At 38.3% G+C, this 20,499-nt stretch overlaps 1 protein-coding gene across 1 annotated transcript; it reads right to left on the bottom strand.

Annotated features, from left to right (window-relative positions):
* Positions 1 to 1,623: 1,623 nt before the first annotated feature.
* FAM76B (family with sequence similarity 76 member B) lies at positions 1,624 to 20,498 on the bottom strand. The gene is made up of 10 exons (XM_067568044.1): positions 20,205 to 20,498; positions 19,049 to 19,113; positions 18,568 to 18,622; positions 16,670 to 16,825; positions 15,528 to 15,721; positions 13,281 to 13,328; positions 12,985 to 13,065; positions 12,184 to 12,319; positions 5,232 to 5,333; positions 1,624 to 4,346 (listed from the first exon to the last, which is right to left on the bottom strand). Exons 1-10 carry the CDS (start codon positions 20,304 to 20,306, stop codon positions 4,257 to 4,259), a joined length of 1,029 nt encoding a protein of 342 aa, XP_067424145.1. The 5' UTR covers positions 20,307 to 20,498; the 3' UTR covers positions 1,624 to 4,256.
* Between the last annotated feature and the right edge of the window lies 1 nt (position 20,499).

Below are 20,499 nucleotides of genomic sequence, written 5' to 3'. Positions count from 1 at the left end.
CAACTTTTGAAAAAAAAAATTAGTGTAAATTCAGTGCTTGTTGAAGGTGCTGCAGATTGCCAAAAATGGAAGCCTTGTTTATACACAACTTGCACCAGTTTTAAATCAGACTTCATTAAACAATGCAAAACCCTGTGCAGTCACTCTGAATTTAAGACCCATTACTGGTTCCAGTTGTGACTCAAGTTTACTTATACAAGCTATATAGATATAAGCCAGGTTTAAAATGAATCATGTCCGCACATGCAACTCACTCACCTTTAAAGTCATGTAAAAACAAGGAGGTGACATAATATCTTTTAGTGGACTAACTTCTGTTGGAGAGAGAGACAAACTTTCAAGCTACAAAGAGCTCTTCAGCTCTGTCCCTGATCCAAGTCTGAACCAGAAACTGGTCTAAACCAAGTTTGCACTGGCCTAAGACAGCACTGAAACCAGTCTCAACAGAACATTGTAGTGATGAGCGGATTTGTAATAGCAATGGCTGGTGCCTGAGCTGACCCAAGCCAAGCACCATTCATTATGTTCACTTTGAATAAACACACTGAAGATTGTGAGATTAATATCGGAGTCCTTTCCCTAAAGGAATGCAGGTCAGTTTCAACCATTAAGTTCAAAACTCACAGGATAAGACCCTTACATTAGTTCCAAGATGCTACACGTTACAATAAGCCCATCCAACTCATTTCCTAGAATGGGGACGTGGATGGTGCATATATGTAAAGAGTTTCTATGAGTGTAGGGCAGGCTTTAAGAAAACGTCAGCCCTCCAAAATAGTGTTTCTATGATTAAGGGCATAGTACATCCCAAGGAAATATCTAGTTCTCACCAGAGAGCCCATAATAAGATGATAAAATTAAGTGACCAGTTTTTTGCATGTGGCAGAGAAATTGCCTGTAGTTTAATGAACCAGCTCTATCAAAACTAAATGTGAGGAAATTCCATCAATTTGAAAGAGAATCTTTCAGTTAACTTTTCCCAATTTTACAGTATCTGTAAGTTCATTGAATGCTTAGGAAGTCTCACTAAGGGTATGTCTAATCTACAAGCTTTACTGTGGCACAACTGCAGTGCTGCAACAAGAGCCAGTGTAGCGTAGACACGTACTACAGCGATGAAAGGGGTTTTTCCCATTGCTGTGGTAAATCCACCCCCTCGAGAGAGAGTAGCTAGATTGAGGGAAGAATTCTTCTGTCAACATAGCTACATGGGGGTTAGATTAACTTAACTACACACACAGGGTGCAAAAATTTTCACAGCTCTGAGCGATATAGTTAAGTTGACCTAAGTTTTAAGTCTAGACCAGCCTATGTATGTTGAGGTACATGTGTAGTCACTCCCCTGAAGAAGTTCCATGCTTTATCACTCTGTACATTATAACATGGAGGACAGAAATAATTTAGCATTGTGTCACTAAAGTAGGTAAATTATTCCAAAACTATCACTTGTTGCAATTTGACGAATGCTCCATGTATGTAATTTCTGTGGCTGCTTAGTTCTTTGAATAGATCCTTCATGAGCCCTCCAAAGTGGGACTGACGCTGAATTCTGGTTAATGTTTGGCACAACATATGTTTAAAACAAATTACAACTTTCTAAATAATATAAAATGGACAGGTAAATGTTTTGACAAGCTTTTATTGTGAAATATTGGATTTAGAAAAAAGTACAAAATGTCAATAGTCAGATGTGTGTCAATACAGTATTTCAATAGTCTATACATGTGGACAGCTAAATAGCTTCACTGCAGAATGCATATTTAGACGTACTATCTAAAAAGGGACTGCAATATTCACAGACTTAAAATACATAAATAATTTGAGCCAAAGTGGCCATCACCTGTCAATGCTAATTGACAGCTGAAAACAGGCTAAAAAGCACATTACAGTACAACATATCTCCTTGCAGATTGACATTAAAAGAACATCAGTTCATTATGTCACTACTCTACAGCTGCAGGATAGAATTCATCAGGACTCTCATTCAATTTGCTGGTTTACAAACTTTAAAAATTAAAGTTAAAAGTTCAGTTATGGAATAAAGAGATCAGGTATTTAAATTAGACCTAAATACGGTTAAGCCCCTACATGTTTTTAGCACTGGGTTCTATATAAAGCTCAAGTATTTATAATATTGAGCTTCAATGTCACGTTAAAAATAAATATTGCAGTTCAAGCAGGTTTGAATAAGAATCACTTAATGGGATAATTCATCAAATTGATGTGCACAGTTCTGAATTTGTTTTTAAAACCAAATGCACCACAGATTGGTGGCCATTAAACTGGAAAAAAACCACAGTATCGAAATATTATTCTGAACTAACGTAAGTCAGAAAAACTAATTAAACAACAAAAAAAAAAAACAAAAAAAAAAAAAAAAAAACTCCTCTCTCAATACCCTAACATCCCTAAAGGATAGCAGCAGCATTTTCTATCCTACCTGTATTAGTAAGTTTAAAGAACAGTATTTATAAACTTACAAAGTTGATTTTCATGTACACAAAAAAAAAAAAAAAAAATCAAATATCTCTTCCCTGTAGGAAACAAGTTAGCTTGATTTTCCCAAATTATTCATTAGACTAAATCTTGTCTAAACTACTGAAATTGTTCAGAGTTCAGTAGCATCTGGGTGGATAGACTTTGGAGTCTAGTCCTCCAAGTAGCAAAAAGTCACAAACAATAAGCTAGCTGAAGTGCAAGCAGTTCCAATGTTACCAAATCAACATCGACAGGTAAACTAGGGCTACCATCTGACAAAAGACCATTCCAAGTTATGCTGGTTTAGAACTTGCTTTTCTGAACAGATTAACTCCATTTACATGAAGTTATGTTTTGTCCTATTAAGACACTTGTACTGTTGTCCATTAGGAGCAGAACTAAAACTAAACTAATTGAATGTAGAAACAGAAGATTCCATTCAAGGGGTTGAACAATAAGCTTTCATTTGATGCTACATCCATTCCCTTTCTTTACTTAATGACCATTACAGTTTTGGCTACTGTTTTTCAATGTGTATCTTTACTAAACTAAGTACGTGTCAATCTAGTTACTCAATTTTTTAAAAGTGACCATAAGTTACAACTAAGTACATTTAAAACCAAGCCAAACTGAATATGCAAGTTTTAAAAATAAAGTAGTGAGTATTAACTATGTTGCTAATTCAGGATATAACATTGGGAGTACAATGCTTGCTATGAAATTAAAAAAAAGTTAGCACTGGGCAAACAGAGGAAAAGATACTAGACATCAGTGCTTTGTGTGTGGCAAAAAACATACAAATTGTTTATTCAGGAAGTGTTTGGCATAATAAGCACTAACCAAATCCAACACACTACACAGATGCAATCTAATAAGGTTAAAAACCAATACACACTGTCCATCAATTAGCTAGTTCTTAATGCTGCTTCAAGCACTGCACTAGCAACTTTGATCTTTGTTTTTGTACACACATTTATATATACACAAACATTTATTAAACAACATGGTTTTAAAACAAACATTATGTACAAAATACCAACATTCCTATAAATAAACCGTTGGAGAAAGGCACTTGCAAGAAAAAAATCTACAGTAAATCTTACAAAAAACCACATTTTGCCTCTGGTAATGTACAATAGATAATCTTTCAATAAATTCCTATCACAAGAATGTAAAACACTAGTTACTCACTTGTTATCACTAAGAATATAACTGTTACAATTGTATTTACACATATGTATACATCTTTTGAGTTTCATTTAAGAGCACCATGATTTCCATCCTAAATGTACTATATTCTGATACAAAGCAAAAGAACAGTTGCCAGAACCCAGTGTCCATATTCCTATTACAAAAGAGTTGTCCTTGCAGATTTATAAACTTGAAACTGAACTTTTGGCTGAAGTTAGCATAATTTAACGAATTCATTTGCTGCTTTGAACTCTGTAGAAGGTACATCTATTTTGTTATTGCATGATGTGTTTTAAAGAGAGAACTGCTGTATTACCCTTCTGCAATTGTTTAATACTATTGCTGGCAAAAAAGTCCCCAATATAAAAAAAAAAAAGAAATAAAAAAATTTCTTCAAGCCAGTTGAAGATGAAACTTTGTCTGAACAGTTTAACTAAAAAGCTGCATATTAGTTATAAAAATGTGTAGGAAACATGCCAACTAATCTTGTGTGCAAAAATATTTTTCCACTACACAGGATTATAAGGGCTTCACAGAATTACTCAAATTTACATTGAGTAGTAATCTTCATGTGGGTAACCAGTTCCTCATGGAGATGTTAGTATGCTCCCACTTTTATCAAACTTTTTACCCTTTGATAATGCTGCAACCTGTTTGAGTAGTTCTCTGTTTTTGGCCTGTAATACAGGTAAAAAGAAAGATTTATAGAAACATTTTTTGTTATGTTTAAACAAAAGAGACACACTTGAAAAATCCTAATAGTTACTTTTAATTCCAGTATTATATCCATCAGTGGCACACTGCAGTAAGATACCAAGAAACTTATTGAATAGGAAGGAGCAATTATTCAATAGTGCCATGCACAAATGTCTTGCGGAAGTTAGAAAGCCACCCCACGTAAAACTTCTATTCCTGAGAACAGATCAACATAATGGCACGGCATAGGCATTTAAGCTGCACATCTTCCACTAGTTTTATAAAGGAAGATATAAAGCCAAATCCCTCGCACTGATTTGCAAAAATCAATATATCTAGTTTAATGCATTGTAGAAAGATATTTTTGTTCATTCTGAAATTTATAAATCAATTGATTCAGGTTTTCCTGCTGCTTAAACAGTTGTACTTTCAATGTGAATTACATCATTGTAATGAATAGCCTCTTGCACAGCTATACATTTGTGCAGTTATGCTAGGTCATTACATCAGATAAATAGGTAAACCAGTGTTTGAGATATGAGGTATGTGCCTTGAGAATGGGGGGAATGAGGAACTACCTGGAGGTGGGAATGTGCTTCAATTGCTTAAAAAAGGTCTCTCTCTAGCAGTTACATTTGAAAAGAAAACTTTGAAGATAATGCAAGCATAACTCATGCAGTGACATCTGCCTGAGTGTGCAGAGAGCCTGACACAGCTCAGAGGGGGAAACTGACACATCCATTTCAATGGCTGCTAACTCTGATGCAAGGATGACAGTACACAACAGTTAAACTATTTCATTTCTCAAATCAAATATCCAAAATATTTTACACTCATTCTATTTAAAACTATTTTTAAATATTTACCTGCAGTTGTTCCACTGTTTCCTTGTGAGCTTTTTCCATACTGTTCATTTTTGTCCTTAAATTAGACTCCTGGTACTGAAAGTCTGCCTTCAACTCTGTCAACTAAGAAAAGCAACTTCTATGAGGATATTTGGAACGCTATCTCATATATATTTTTAAACTAACTCTTAGATCTATAACACAAGATTTTTGAGACATGCTGACCTGCTAAATAGTCTCACAGGGGCACTGACTACTTTCTTCTTTTCCTGCTTTACTATAGTAAAGAACAGAACTGTCCGATACAAAGATGAATATGTTTTGTTGGGGGAAGAGTCAACATGGTTTTTGTAAAGGGAACTCATACCTCACCAATCTACTAGAATTCTTTGAGGGGGTCAAAAAGCATGCGTACAAGGGTGATCCAGTGGATAAAGTGTACTTAGATTTTCAGAAAGCCTTTGACAAGGTCCTTCACCAAAGGCTCCTAAGCAAAGTAAGTGGTCCTGGGATAAGAGGAAAGGTCCTCTCCTGAATCAGAAACTGGTTAAAAAGACAGGAAACAAAGGGTAGGAATAAATAGTCAGTTTTCAGAATAGAGAGAGGTAAACAGTGGTGTCTCTCAGGGGGCTGTACTGGGACCTGTACTGTTCAACATATTCATAAACGATCTGGAAAAGAGGGGTAAACAGTGAAGTGGCAAATTTGCAGATTATACAAAAGTACTCAAGTTAGCTAAGTCCAAAGCAGACTGCGAAGTTACAAAGAGATCTCACAAAACTGGAAGATTGGGCAAGAATATGGCAGATGAAATTCAATGTTGATCAATGCAAAGTAATGCACATTGGAAAACATAATCCTAATCATACGTAGAAAATGAAGGGGTCTAAATTAGCTGTTACCACTCAAGAAAGATCTTGAAGTCATTGTGGATATTTCTCTGAACACATCTACTCAAGGGTGCAGCGGCAGTCAAAAAAGCTAACAGAATGTTGGGAATCATTAGGAAAGAAAAGATAAGACAAAATATATTCCCCCTTTATAAATCCATGGTACGCCAACATCTTGAATAGTGTGTGCAGATCTGGACACCCCATCTCCAAAAAGATATTAGAATTGGAAAAGGTATAGAAAAGAGCAATTAAAATGATTAGGGGTATGGAAAAGCTTCCAGATGAGGAGAGATTAATAAGACTGGGACTTTTCAGCTTGGAAAAGAGATGACTAAGGGGGAAAGTGATATTAGGTCTATAAAAGAGGTTTTAGAATAAACTCAGTAAATTAAATAGTTGTAAGTCACCAGGATCAGGTGGTATTCACTAAAGAGTTCTGAAGGAACTCAACTATGAAATTGGAAAGCTAACAACTGTTGTATGCAACCTGTCACTGAAATCAACCTCTGTCCCAGATGACTGGAAGGAAGCTACTGTAATACCAATTTTTTTAAAAGGGCTCCAGAGCAGATCCTGTCAATTACACGTCAGCCAGCTTAACTTCAGTACCAGGCAAATTGGTAGAAACTATAATGAAGAACAGAATCATCAGACATAGATAGGATTTGTTGGGGAAGAATCAACCTGGCTTTTGTAAAGGGAAATCATGCCAATCTATTAGAATTCTTTGAGGGAGTCAACAAGCATGTGGATAAGGGTGAGCCAGTTGATACAGCGTACCTGGATTTTCAGAAAACTTCTGACAAGGTCCCTCACCAAAGGCTCTCCAGGAAACTAAGTAGCCATGAGTTAAGAGGGAAGGGGTCCTCTCGTGTGTCAATAAGTGGTTGAAGGACGGGAAACAGGGTAGGAATAAAGAGTCAGTTTTCACAATGGACGGGAACAGTGACATCCCCCACGATCTGTACTGGGACCTATGCTGTTCAACACATTCATTAATGATCTGGAAAAAGGATAATCAGTGAAGTGGCTAAGTTAGCAGATGACACCAAATTCTTCAAGACAATAAGTTCAACGCAGACTGCAAAAAGTTAGAGGAATTTCACAAAACAGCAGATAAAATTTGACACTGCTTCGTGAAAAATAATGCATACTAGAAAAAAAAATAGTCCCTACCATACATATACAATGATGGGTTCTACATTACCTGTTGCCACCCAAGAAAGATCTTGGAGTTATTGTGGCTAGCTCTCCGAAAACTTCCGCTCAATGCCCAGCAGCAGTCAAAAAAGGCTAACAATATGTTAGGAACTACTAGGAAAGAGATAGATAAGAGAAAAGATCATAATGCCACTATATAAATCCATGGTGCACCCACATCTTGAATATTCTATCCAGTTCTGGTCATCCCATCTCAAAAATGGACATAGTGCAACTGAAAAAGGTTCAAAGAAGGGCAACAAAGATGACCAAGGGTATGGAATGGTTTCCATACAAGGAGAGACTAAAAAGATTAAGACAGTTCATCTTAGTAAAGAGATGACTAAGTCTATAAAAATCAAGAATGGTGTAGAAAAGTGAATGGAGAAGTGTTATTTACTCTGTCACAAAATATAAAAAGCCAGGGTCACCCAATTAAATGAATAGGCAGCAGATTTAACACAAACAAGAGGAAGTATTTTTTCACACCATGCGCAACTAACCTATGGAAATCGTTGTGATGGCCAAAAGCATGACTGGGTTCAAAAAAGAACTGAATAAGCTCATGGAGGTAGGTCCATGAATGGCTATTAGCCAAGATGGTCAGAGACACAACCCCATGCTCAGGGCAACCCTCAACCTCTGACTACCAGAAGCCGGAGTGGAACACAGGTGAATCACTGCATAACAGCTCTGTTTAATATACTCCCCCTGAAGCCCTAGTACAGGCCATTGTTGGATACAGGATACTGGCCAAGATGGACTATGGTCCAACCCAGTATGATAGATCTTTTGTAATAATTAATTAGTATAATGCTGTAATTTACAAGGCAAATATCTAGAGACATCATAAAATGATTCTGAAGAATAAGTCTATTACATCTCACTCCTAAACTTAGTGTAAATTCCAAGAGATCTATAATTGCCACTGCAAACACTACACTGATAGGAGAATTAAATCACAAGTGACGTTTATATAGGAAAGTTACTAATCTTAATTCTCCTCTGAAGACTAGCTTACAGGTTTCTTGGCTCCTGGGTCTGCATGAAACAGGCACAAATAAGTACTGCAGAGGTGTACTGATCTCCAAAGACAGGGAGCGGAAGCATAAGCCATCTTAGACCTTTAGTGATGCACTTGGACATTTCTAGTCAAGATTGATTTATCAGGAAGTGATGCCTTCTACAGACAAATAAGCCAGCTATAAAATGATTGAGAAAGCAGTCACCTTACAAAGATTCCCCTCCAAACTCTGAATGGAGATAGGAAAGTGAAAATCTTGCAAGATGACATCTTCGGGGATACATAATTAAAAGTAATTCCTCCTCTTCATACATACCAGCTATACAGTATTCTTAGAATAGATATTTTTCTAAATCTCCTTGTGAAACCCAGATACCTGCAGGCAAGAAAATCTCAAACCATCTGTTCTTGAGGCAGCAGCTCTCGGTACCTCATCACTTGCATCTAAAAGAACACCTGCATCCAGTACTGGCTCATCCCCACATCTCTATCCACCATCTTTGAGTTCCTGGTATCTGTCCTGTGGACTACACTCATTCTCTTCCCTAGTGTTTAATAGGCCAGAAACTGCCAGGCCTTCATGGCCCAATGATGTGATGGATAACTGTCTGGTATCTCCTCTAGCCATGGTTGTCTTGACCACCAAGCTTTTCAGTGGGATGGGAGACATTGCTGGTAGAGTCCAGGGCAGTACGTACTTTTCAGCAATCTTTGAAGCTAAAGAAATGGTGTGAGTTGTCTGACACCCCTTTGACTAGTGGTCCAAAATAGGGTGCAGAGCATGGTCACCCTACTGGATGGAAGCTCTTGGTCCAGGTATGTACTAATTGTGGCCTTTGTAAATTCCTGGACTGGTGTTAGTCCCACCAACTTCATACATTAGAGAAAGTTAATCCTTATAAAGCATGTCCTGTTACTTTTTCAGTTCATCTGTTCCGCATCTAAGAGGCAGACGTATCCCTAACCACCATCATGGTTCTACTAAGGCAGCAGGGTAGTGAGCCAAAGGGGCACCTTGGAGCATTAACTATCTCAAAAGGCATCAACAATGGCTGTGCCCAGACCCTCAGCAAAGGAGCTGTGGGGTTTGTGTACTGGTATTAAAGGCCAGTACTTTGTGCGTTGAAGGAGCCAATCCTGGGGTACAGGCATCTAACTCAGGCTTATCTTGATGAAGGATCAGAGACAAGCAGTAGTGACAGCACTACACTGCAGGAAATCACCAGGAGAGACATGGCTAGGCTCTGCACACACCCCCGAGGTTCCCCAAAGCAGTCTTCCCTGTCCTGAACCAATGTGAAGCTGCCCAGGATCTTTGGCAGTAATGAGCTAGAAGGCAGGTGGCTCTCTTCTAGTGCCTCTTGCTAACTATTTGTCCAGAAATAAAATTCCTTGTCTGATGTGACAGAAGTCAGCACCATAGACATCAAGCATTGAGACCTTAATCTGTAGTAGAATCCTTGGATTTGGATGAGGTGAAGCAGGATTCTTTCCCCCCAGAGGAACTAGTTTGCTCATCTTAGAGGGAAACAAGGTCTGCATAGACATGGGCACTGCAGGCATGGAATCCATGGTCAGAGGGTGATTAAGGCTTGTATGTCAACTTTTTTCCTTCAGAGCATACCAGGCTGGCCACATGCTGGACTTATAGGAGTCTCTGGAGAGTGCCTTCAGGAGGGCTTAAAGGAATTTCCCATAGTGCTTGGGTGAACAGGACAAACATCTTGAAGGCCCTGCACATATTGTCCCACTATTTTTAATGATTAATTCCCAGGCTGAGGATTCGGTGATTGTGATCATTTGTAATGGACCTTGCAGCCATATAGATATTGTATGGAGGTCTGAGTGGTCTTCCTTCCCACCTAGGTGCTGAGGAAATGGATGTTATTCTGAAAGAACAATTAATACCTGAAAAAGCTTTGAAGTTCAGAGAACTCTGAGATAACAAGAAAAAGATTCTAACAATAGTAATACTAAGGAACTGGAGCTGAAGCACAAGTTGCCAAAACAAAAACTCAGGTTATCAAAGGAAGTTTCTCCAAGATCCCCAGAGGCCAGCAACCTGATCAATGCTCCTAAAAAAACAGAGGTTGCAGGGTCAGAAAAAATTTGAAGACCGAAAAATATATTCATAACAGGTTAGGTACTGAGTGTTCAAGAGTTGAAGAGGTGCAGCTCCTGTGGAGAGCTCTTTCACTGATCAAGGTAAAAAAGAAACTGGAAGGTTCTGAGAATAGTGGTTAAGGCATGGGATATTATACCACTACTAGCTGAGACTGCTTGTACTTCTACCTGCTAATCTAGAACTTGGGAAGTTCCAGCTATTTTGCACTAAGGAGCAGAGACCCAGGAGTGAGAATCCTCCATAGAGGAAAGTGAACTTATGTTTCCAAAAGTGGAATATATTCTATAACATATTCTCTGCTCTTTAAACTTAAAGTAACGAATAGCCATATTTACAATGGCTCAGTTTACAATTCTGAAACAAGGATTTTGCAATTACAACCTTCAATGACAAATAAAATTTAGCATTAGACTAATCACTGCTGCTAAGAAAAGTATCGTCCTCTGCCTTGTCAATCATTCAGATTCTGAGTTGCATACTGTCTGTTCTAATATGATTAGTAAAACATCAATTCTCACCAAGAGGGTATTTGATAGTTTTGGAGAAAGTTAGACCAGTGAAGAACTGTTTTAAAACAACTGATTGTGTACGTGTGTACACACACACACACACACACACACACACACACACAACTGGTCTTTTTAGTTATTTGATTATAGTGCATAAGTAAAAGGGCTAAATGCACCAACAATCACTATTTTAGAATTAAAAGATAAATGTTCTGATAAATGCTTGGAGCTCAATCACCACCAAGTTAAGAGTACATGAAGTGAAATCAAAGGGGGACATACGAACATGAACGTTAACAAATGGAACCAGCTAGATTAAGTACTGCATCTGCTTTCAGTGAAACAGTTATTTAATTCAAGTTGTAAGGCAGGGAGGAACGATGCACAAAGAGCAATGACTCCGGAATATAAAAAACAGAGTTCTTATCTCAAGCAACAAAATTTAATTTAGTGTTTTGCTTGCAAAAAGGGCACAAATGTGTTCCCACTTTAGACAAAACAATAGGAGCACAAGCTTCCTCACACTGCCCTTTTTATGTGTTTCATCCAGATCAAAATTTAAAGAGTCAAAAGGTAGTTCAGTTTCCATTCTGACTTAAGACCTCTCATTGACTTCAATGGGAATTTGATCAGACCCTTAATGCTTGCCCTCTGAAGAGGGTACCAGAAAAGGTAATGGTAGCTTTTGTATTATGAACTGGATTGCCCAATTCATTTTACAGTAGCCACTGAATAGCTTTAGATAAGGACTTTATCAGAATTCTAAAGTGGTTCAGATGAAATAGTTTAGTCTCAAAGATTCAATATACCAATACAAGAACCTAACATTGCAGTCCCAAGAGCACCTAGGACACTGCCTTAAAACGACCAACAAGTCAGTTGCTTAAGAGATGGGCTTCTAATAAAGGTTTAGCAAAATGAAAATATTTGGGGCTGTTTTTAAGACAGTAAACTGCCTGAAAGGTGGATTCTCTTGTATACATTTCACACTAATCATTAAGTTCAGGGAGAGCTGTGTTACAGCTAAAATACAGCCAACCTGTTTAAGTCTGCTACTTAACTTTCTTAAAAGGACAATTTAGTAATGTAATCTCTAGGCCCAAAATGGAAATATTTGGCATTCATTTTAACGTTCAAACACAATTAAGTTTGCAAGTTCCATAAGCCTACAAGATACAAGAAAACATTTAATAAAGGCTATAACTGCTTAATAAGACCATACCTTTTTGTCTTTTTCCAAGATGGTCTGATCTCTTTGCTGCAAAAGACGTTTGAGTGACATCACTTCTTCTTTCAACTGACTTATGAGGACAAAGTTGTCAGTTCCTCCACTATCTGTTGATTGATTTATAGAGCTACTAAAATTTAAAAAAAAAGAACCTGTTACTTGTAACATCAACAGAATAGCACATTTTTCAAAGTTCAAATTGCTTAATTAACAATTCCACAAACATCCTTAAGGACTAATGCAAAAAAAGTATGTACCTGACAGAAATGGATGCAACTGGCAAATTACCTTACTAATGGCACACATTACATACACCTGCAGAAATATAATTGAGTATTAGCTTTGAGGGGGTCAAATACTTCTTAAGTGAAGCAGCCTCTTTTTACATTTATTCCAACTGTTGATCAGAGACAGAATTAATTGTTCAGTCTCACACATGTAGGTCCAAAGACAGTTTTTCTAGATACTACATCAATTTAAAGCACCAGATTCAAACCTGTGTCCTTCTGAAAAATCACTGGTGTCAGAGAATATTCTTTGTTTGATAACTATGGTCTTATGCTCTAGTTTTACTTCCCTCTTCCCAAAGCAGCTAAAAGGTCAGGACACAGTGCCAGCTTTCTACTGATAAAATACATTTCAGCTGACTGACCACACTCAGCCATAAAATCCTAAGATTCATTAGGATGAAAGTGTGATTTTCGGCCTTTCTAATCTGCCAAGCAAAAACAGCAACTGGCAGCAAACCAATGCTCTACTTGGTTCAATTATCTCAGCTGTAAAATATAACTTTACCTATCTCCATTGGATGGCTTGGATTCCAGTTTGGGTTTTTTCTTTGGAGTTTCATTCTGAATAGCTGCAGAGGATTTATGGCTGAAAACAAACAACAAACATCGTAAATCAAAAGCAGCAGATGGTGTCATACTGCAGAACTGACCAACACCACTACTATTTACATATAAAATGACTCTTATGCACACAGATTGTTCAAGACTAATCATAGATGCAAGTACAAAAAAACCCTACCTTTCAAATGAAGAATAAAAGATTCATTTGCTAAAATATTCAGAAATGGGCAGTGTAATTACCTCTGTTTCCACAGTCCCTGATCTTGCTCTGGACTCAAACTGCTGATTCTGAAATACATGTAAGTAATACATATTCAGCAACAGGTCAACTTCCAGTTACCACCATCTGTAACTGAAAAAGCATGCATCCATATCTAAGTGTTATACAGTAGACAATACCTAGCTCTTGACAAAGTCTCTACATTTTTTTTTTAAATAGAGAAGATCAATTCATACATTTGTAATTACATGGCTAGTTAGGAAGGCACCTAGTAAGCACATTTGGGATTGCTCTTCAGCAAGACCAGGATAGTTTGAAAACAATCTTTAAACTATTGCATGTTATCATAAGGCACAACCAGCAGAGTTAGGGTTGACAATTCAGCCTTGGTTTTGGTATTTCCCTACTTCTGCAAACTTCACGTTATTTTAATATTAGATAATTTTGAATAGAACATTTTTTTAAAAGTATAAGTTGTATCTTAATTTCCAAGGTAAGCTAACCACAGGTGAAATGTTTATGTCCATGATGCAACTTAGAAGACTACACTGGATGAAACTGAGCTCCTGCAGAGCCCAATTTAATTCATTACACACTTTAAACCCCCATGTCCACTACTCAACCAACAATATTAATAAAATTGGATGGGGCAGTTATGGGGCACCACAGAAGTGGCTTACATAAGAGGGTGTCTGTCCAGAGGAGCTACTAACTCTGTTTAAGTTTGGAATTTTGCATTTTAATAAGTATAAGCAAATGCATGCATACACACTAAAGTTCTTTAAGATATGGGGAAGTTATTTGAAAATGTTTTATTTATTAGATATTGCCATGCTCTCATGAAATAAGATTTGACCAATTATATCTTGGGTAAAACAAAAAGGATTTTCACCTGACATTGCAAGGCACCTCTTCACCCTAATATTATCTGCTTGCCAAAAGTCACTTTCTTCTTCTGACTGATGGATATAATGGGAAAACTGCATCTTATTTCCCCTCCCTGGTCTTCATTTTCAAGAGCAGCTGAACCAATTTTCCCTCAAGCTTTTAAAAAAAGAGTCATCTTTGGTTAGACCAGACCTGTAAAAGTTTCAGCCTAGAAGACGACAGTGAGAATGTTTTGAGCTATTGAAAAATGAAGTTTATAATAGAAATGTTTAGGGTGGACTTAATTATAAGAATCTATGCACTCCAGCTATGATTTTTCATTGTTCAATTTGAGAAATACAAAAAAAAAAGTTATAAAGAGGTTCTAAAGTAAAACTATTTCAAGTCTACAGATAAAATCTGTATGATTCTTACACCAGTGTCCTCTGAAGAGAATGATAAAACAAACTCTAAATTCTTGGAAACAGCTGCCTACTAAGGGCTAGTGTACACTAGAATCACTACAGTGACGCAGCTGTACCAATGTAGCTGCACCGCTGTAGCGCTGCCAGTGGAGATGCTCCATGCCAACGGAAGAGGTTAATTACTCTACCTCCCCAAGCTGCAGTAGCTATGTCAGCAGGAAAACTTCTCCTGCTAACATAGCACTGTCCATACCCGCGCTTAAGTCCGTGTAACATACGTCGCTTCAGGGAGTGGCTTTTCCAGACCCGTGTGACTTGAGTTATACTGAAGTAAGCATTAGTGTGTACAAATCTTAAGATTAACTGGTGTTTATAAGTGGAGAAAACTAGAGATATGTGACAAAAGAAGTTGATACACTGATTAAGCCACAGCCAGACAGCTGCAAACACTCAGAAGAGTTGTATGGGGAGACAGAACAATTTGAAGCATGATTGGAGTGGCAAGTTAAAAAGTAACAACTAAAATGACAATAGTATTGCTTTGTTATGACATGACACCCACTGATAAACTGTCAGTCTGCACTGGATAGTCTAGCAAGATTTACATTTACTATAATAAGTGAGGAAAATCAGAGGTGAACTTTTTCTAGACTGAGGATGGTGCCATAATATAATTTATCTGCTCCTCAGGTAAATAACCCCACTAGCATTAACTAGATCTCTTTTTTAGACTTATGGGCAGTTTCAACATCAGATGGTAATTAGACTGCCAAAAGGTTTTTCTTTCTAAGAAGTTAATTCTAGTCCATTCCACTCATAGCAATGTTGAGACTGCTGGATTTGCGGAATAAATTCACAAAATGTTATTCCCATTTTCAATTCAGTAATGTAAACAGCCACTTTCATTACACTACTAATCCTGTTACAAAAAAGTTGCAAGATTTTTCAAGTTCCATAAAGTTTCAGAGTACTTACTTGTGATGGCTACTGCTGTGACGGTGATGGTGGTGGTGGTGATGGTGTTTCGAATGATGCTGGTCTTTCTCAGCAAGAGACGAGGATGACGAATTAGAATGTGAAGACCCTAGATTTTTCCTCTGTTCCTTTGTCTTCTGCAGTACTCTCTTGTAGGACAGCGTGCAAAGCCAACACAATAACTTCCCATCAACCTTTTGGGAAATAGTTCACAAAAACTGGTCAATTGTACTTAGTGCTAGGAGAAAAACAACTTTAACTTTCAAGAGAAAAAACTCTCTTACTTCATCTATTTTCCTTGTGCAAGTCAGTTTTAATTGATTTAGTTAGAATTCTGATGAACCTTCACAACCAAATACCACCACTGGGACTCCAGAATATGGATATTAATATACATAAAAATTAGAAATATACACAGTAAGTCAATTCTTCTGCCTCAAAAAAAATGATACACTGTGGCATATAGTAATGAAGGCCAGTAGTTACCTACTATAGTAAAAAACACTAATGAAGTCAACTCAATATACTGCATCATTTTCTCTAGTTAAATTACTCTCCTGAAACGTGAATCTTCTACTTTTCTCCTCTTTAGCATTTTAGTTGCCTTTAAACGTGCCTACTACATATGTTGGATAAATGCTAAATATGCCTCCCTCACTCAGCTGCCACCCACAAAAGAGAGAGAAAAATCCTGACATCTAAGTAAATTTTTAGTTTAGGCATTGTGCAGCTACTCAAATCTTCTTAACCCAGGGCAGAATCAGACTGCCTAGGCCAGCTGCAATATGCACCAAGTAAATTCTTCTGCAGCAACGACGGAGAAAAAAGTCGCTTGTTGAGAGCACCATTCTGGAGTTTAGTTAAACCAGACTACTCAACTGCCATTGTCAGATTACTTTTGGGTTTGTAAAAAAAGAATTTATTCCAGAATAAATCAGTAAAGATGCATCCAGTCTCCATGATTCAAAAGCTTAATACAAAATGCTATGTGATATCTTTATGCTAGAAAGCCTAACACAATGTCCTTTGTACTACATTGCTATTTGAGAAATTAACTCGTTATTTTTTAAAAGGGAAATATTTAGAATTGTATCTTCTATTTTCATACCCAGCCTTTATAGTACCACCACAACAAAGCATACCTTTCTTCTTCCTTCCTCTTTGCGATCAAAAGCACACTGCTGCTTGCATTGTTCACACGTCTGAGGTGGTCCATATTTCTTTTCCGAGTTTGTGCAACGCTGGCATTTTGTGCCAATAAATGCTGCAATAATATTACAGTACTGACAAGGCTTGGGCTGAAAAATAATGGAGAACTAGAAATTAATACATTTAAAATGCTTAACAAATTAGCACCACAATTTTTTAAAATTGTGCTTCTAAAATAGTCTTTAGAACTTCTTGCTCTAAACATAAATTTTCCTACCGTTTTTATCTCCAATAATGGCCCTAGATTTTTTGTTTTAAAGTGATGCTAGCTCAACCAAGACAAAAATAAAAAGTGCTTTGCAAACAAAGTTGGTTACATGCTCTGTGAAAGAAGTGCACCAATTTTTGGATGCTACCTTCTCCTCCAATTTACCAGGTCAAATATTTTTTCAATTATCGGAAAATCATCTACCTAAATCTAAAAAAGAATAATTAGATCATTTTCACTTCTCTGAAGGTTTCTCAGAACATTGAAAACCCTTCAAATACCCAAGGGACTTGAGCACTGCAGAACTTTGGAGCACTGCAAGCACAGGCTTCAGGTCTAATGCCTGCTCTTGCAACTGTGGGGAGTAAAACAAACTTTCAGCTAACTAAAGGTCAGTTAATTGAGTTTAACCTTTACTAGAAAATGAAGCTAATAAACACATGCAATTAGAAATAAAATTAATCAGTTTCTAAAAAATTCCTTTCTAGTTCATAGATGACCTTATTTTGCTTTGAGTTGGTTTCCTTTTTTTTGATAAGGTATTGCCCCAAGTGTTGGTGCACCTGTTTTATGGCTGGTGGGATGTATTACAATTCTTTAGACCTTCCAAAAGAAATGCTACTTTATCCAGTAAGTTTACATAGGACTGGGTAGATTACATGACAGTAATTTTTTCACTGAACTTGTCCAGTAAATTGAATCTCATGTAAAAATGTGTTATTCTAAGGGCATAGTTTACAAGATTTAAGTGTTTCTGTTCACAAGAGAAATTGCTATGCATTACCAACAATGCCTTCTCTAAAAGCATACAGTGCAATTTAATGTACATACTGTTCATGAACATGGACTAAACTATTATATGCAAAACTTTCTAACATAACACTAAGTTACAACTACAGGTGAGGAGATACAAACCATTCCTACAGTAACATTAATTGGACCACATTACACACACGTAGAATTTGACGGCACACTTGACAGCATAGAGAAGTCAACATTCCTTTGGAACCTTCACTTTTCCCTTATGTTAATCATGGAACCTTCATGCTGCATAACCAGATTTTTACCTTCACTCGCTCATTAAAAAACACCAAGGGAACACTAAACCTTTCTGATAGCTAGCAGCATACTTTGTCAAATGAGCATTTTCGAAAACATGCAGGGATTTGCTGTGTATATAAAAATGCACACAGCCTTAAATTTCTATTGCATTTGTAGGATGAACAACTTTCAATCAATTCATAACTATCAAACTTGTTTGTGGACTACTCCTGAATGAAGAATAGTTTCAAACTAAACCAAATTTAAAATTTAAAAAAGTACGCACATTTTTATAAGTGGGGAAAAAACTCAGGTAGCTGAAGACCTTCTCCTTAAACTTTCCAGAAGATTTTTCTTAGTTCAGAGAGTAAGCACGGAAAGTTTCATTCCAAAAGATTAATTTTTCAGGAAGGGATGTGTGAGAGAAAAAATGTGTCTAAACTGAAATATTTTACAAACTTAACTAGTGACCATCTAAGTAAGCTTATAATACCAAGATACATGCTGCTCTTTGCAACATATATTGCATTTGTTGGTCAATTGACATTTGTATGTATTTTTGACAATGATCTGCCAACTCACCGTTCCAAACTGCTTCACGTTTTGGGCACATTTCTTGCATATTGTGTTAGTTTTGCTAAAGAGAAGATTTTGCAAAGTTGAATTTAACAAGTACAAACTTTCAAATTCTTTCCCATACGCAGTTACCATAAAATAAGCATGCAAATGTAAGTTACACCCAATGGCTAGTTAAAGCAAACCAAATATGGAAGGAGTCCACCTTCTTTTGTGTTCATATAGTACATTTGAGGCACTACAGAAACCAAGTTATTGTGGCTGTGTTTAATGTCAACTCCTGCAACTCACTTCAAAAAGCCTAATATTTTCATCGATAATTATTTGCATTATTGCAACACATGATGTAAGATGCAGTTTTTCTCTGAAGATGTTATTGATAATCTGCCTCAGTGTTTATGGCTAAAATCCCAAATTCACAGACATGCAGGGAATGTTTGGTGCCAATTTAATACTCCATCCTGAAAGCTTCAGAACACATACATACCTCTCTTGTTGGAATTCTGATCTGCAGTAAGTACATTTTACAATGGGATGTGCAATTCGACATTCCTGGAATAAAAACATCAGTAACTATTTACCAAAGCAAAAAGCCATGAAGTTACAAGTTAGTCTCACCTGACTTTTTCACATATCTTTTATATATGGTTATTTTATACATCCACCATGCAAAATATTCATGCTCAAGGGTGGTTTAAAAAGATTACACCTGCCATAGCATTTGCTTATAACTTGCTCTCCATGACTAGCTTTGTAGCAACTGCCCCAAACAACAGATTTAACAATAAAGAACAAAACCTCTTTTTTCACATGAAGCAGAATGCAGAAAATGTGAAGTGGCTATTAAATTTATCATAAAATAGAGAATTGTTTTTGAAGTATTCTACAAAGATAGATGTTTAAAACCCACCACCATCACTATCATTATCTTCCAGGTAGAGCTAAGGAGAGGATTAGTGTCACTAAAAGCTCAACACTGGTGTAGTGCTAGTATTTAACGGTAGCCCAGAAGTGACCCTACTCCCTGGCCAGTTAGTTACAGCCCCAAACAGCACTGTACCCTGGCTCATTCAGGCTGTAGCTCTAGGCAAGACCCGTGAGCAGAATCCGATTTTGGGATTTAACTGGTTCTGCAGAGTAGTGAGAGAGCTCAAGTTGGCTCATCCATTCACCAGCGCAAATGGGCATCCTCAGTAGCCATCCTGAGCAAGGTGTAGCTTCAGCATTACAGACAAGGCAGGCAGCATGTAGGTGTGATGGAGAAATCCTCTGTCCCTCTCTTCCCCCCAGCTCCCTTCCCCTCCCCTCTGCCCCCCAGCTCCCTTCCCCTCCCCTCGCCTCTGCCCCTCTCTTCCCCCCAGCTCCCTTCCCATCCCCTCCCCTCGCCTCTGCCCCTCCCTTCCCCTCACTCCCTTCCCCCCCCACCTCTGCTCTGCCCCTCTCTTCCCCCCAGCTCCCTTCCCCTCCCCTCTGCCCTGCCCCTCTCTCTCCCTCAGCCCTCCCACAGCCCCAGCTTCCCCTCCAACCCATCTGCCCCGCCTCAGCCGCGCCCGCCTCCCCCCATCCCTGGGCGGGAGGGACCCGCACCCTCCTCCCACAGCAGTGAGCAGCCCCACGCCTGGCCTGGCCGGCTCCCGGCGGACCTTGCAGAGCTGCTGGCCCTGGGAGAGCTCCTCGAAGGGGTAGCGCTGGTTGCACTTGGTGCAGGCGTACAGAGCCGGGGCCGCCGCCGCCGTCGCCGCCATCCGCGCCGCCGCCAACAGGGAGAGGGCGAGGGCGCGAGCTCCGCCCGGGGAGGGGCAGGGTCGGGAGGGAGCGCCGGGCGAGGGCCAGGGAAGGAGGCGGGGCCCGGGCCGACGCCAACGACTCAAGCGCGCCAATAACCCTCCGCCCGCGGCGCGGCTCCCAGCCCAGCAGGGCCCGTTGCGTTGCGTTGCG

Source organism: Emydura macquarii, unplaced genomic scaffold (assembly GCF_026122565.2).
Source record: "Emydura macquarii macquarii isolate MOO-44397 ecotype Brisbane River unplaced genomic scaffold, CSIRO-AGI_Emac_v2 contig_318, whole genome shotgun sequence".
Classification (NCBI taxonomy): domain Eukaryota; kingdom Metazoa; phylum Chordata; order Testudines; family Chelidae; genus Emydura; species Emydura macquarii.
Note: the sequence above shows the minus strand (reverse complement) of the source record. Positions and strands in the feature narration are given on the sequence as shown.

Excerpts from the sequence above, each read along its gene's own strand:
- FAM76B (XM_067568044.1), bottom strand. The coding sequence starts at position 20,306 with ATGGCGGCGACGGCGGCGGCGGCCCCGGCTCTGTACGCCTGCACCAAG. Across the intron at positions 16,826-18,567 it reads ACGTGAAGCAGTTTGGAACG|CCCAAGCCTTGTCAGTACTG; the intron begins GTGAGTTGGCAG and ends ATTATTTTTCAG. Across the intron at positions 12,320-12,984 it reads AAGCCATCCAATGGAGATAG|TAGCTCTATAAATCAATCAA; the intron begins GTAAAGTTATAT and ends TTTAAATTTTAG.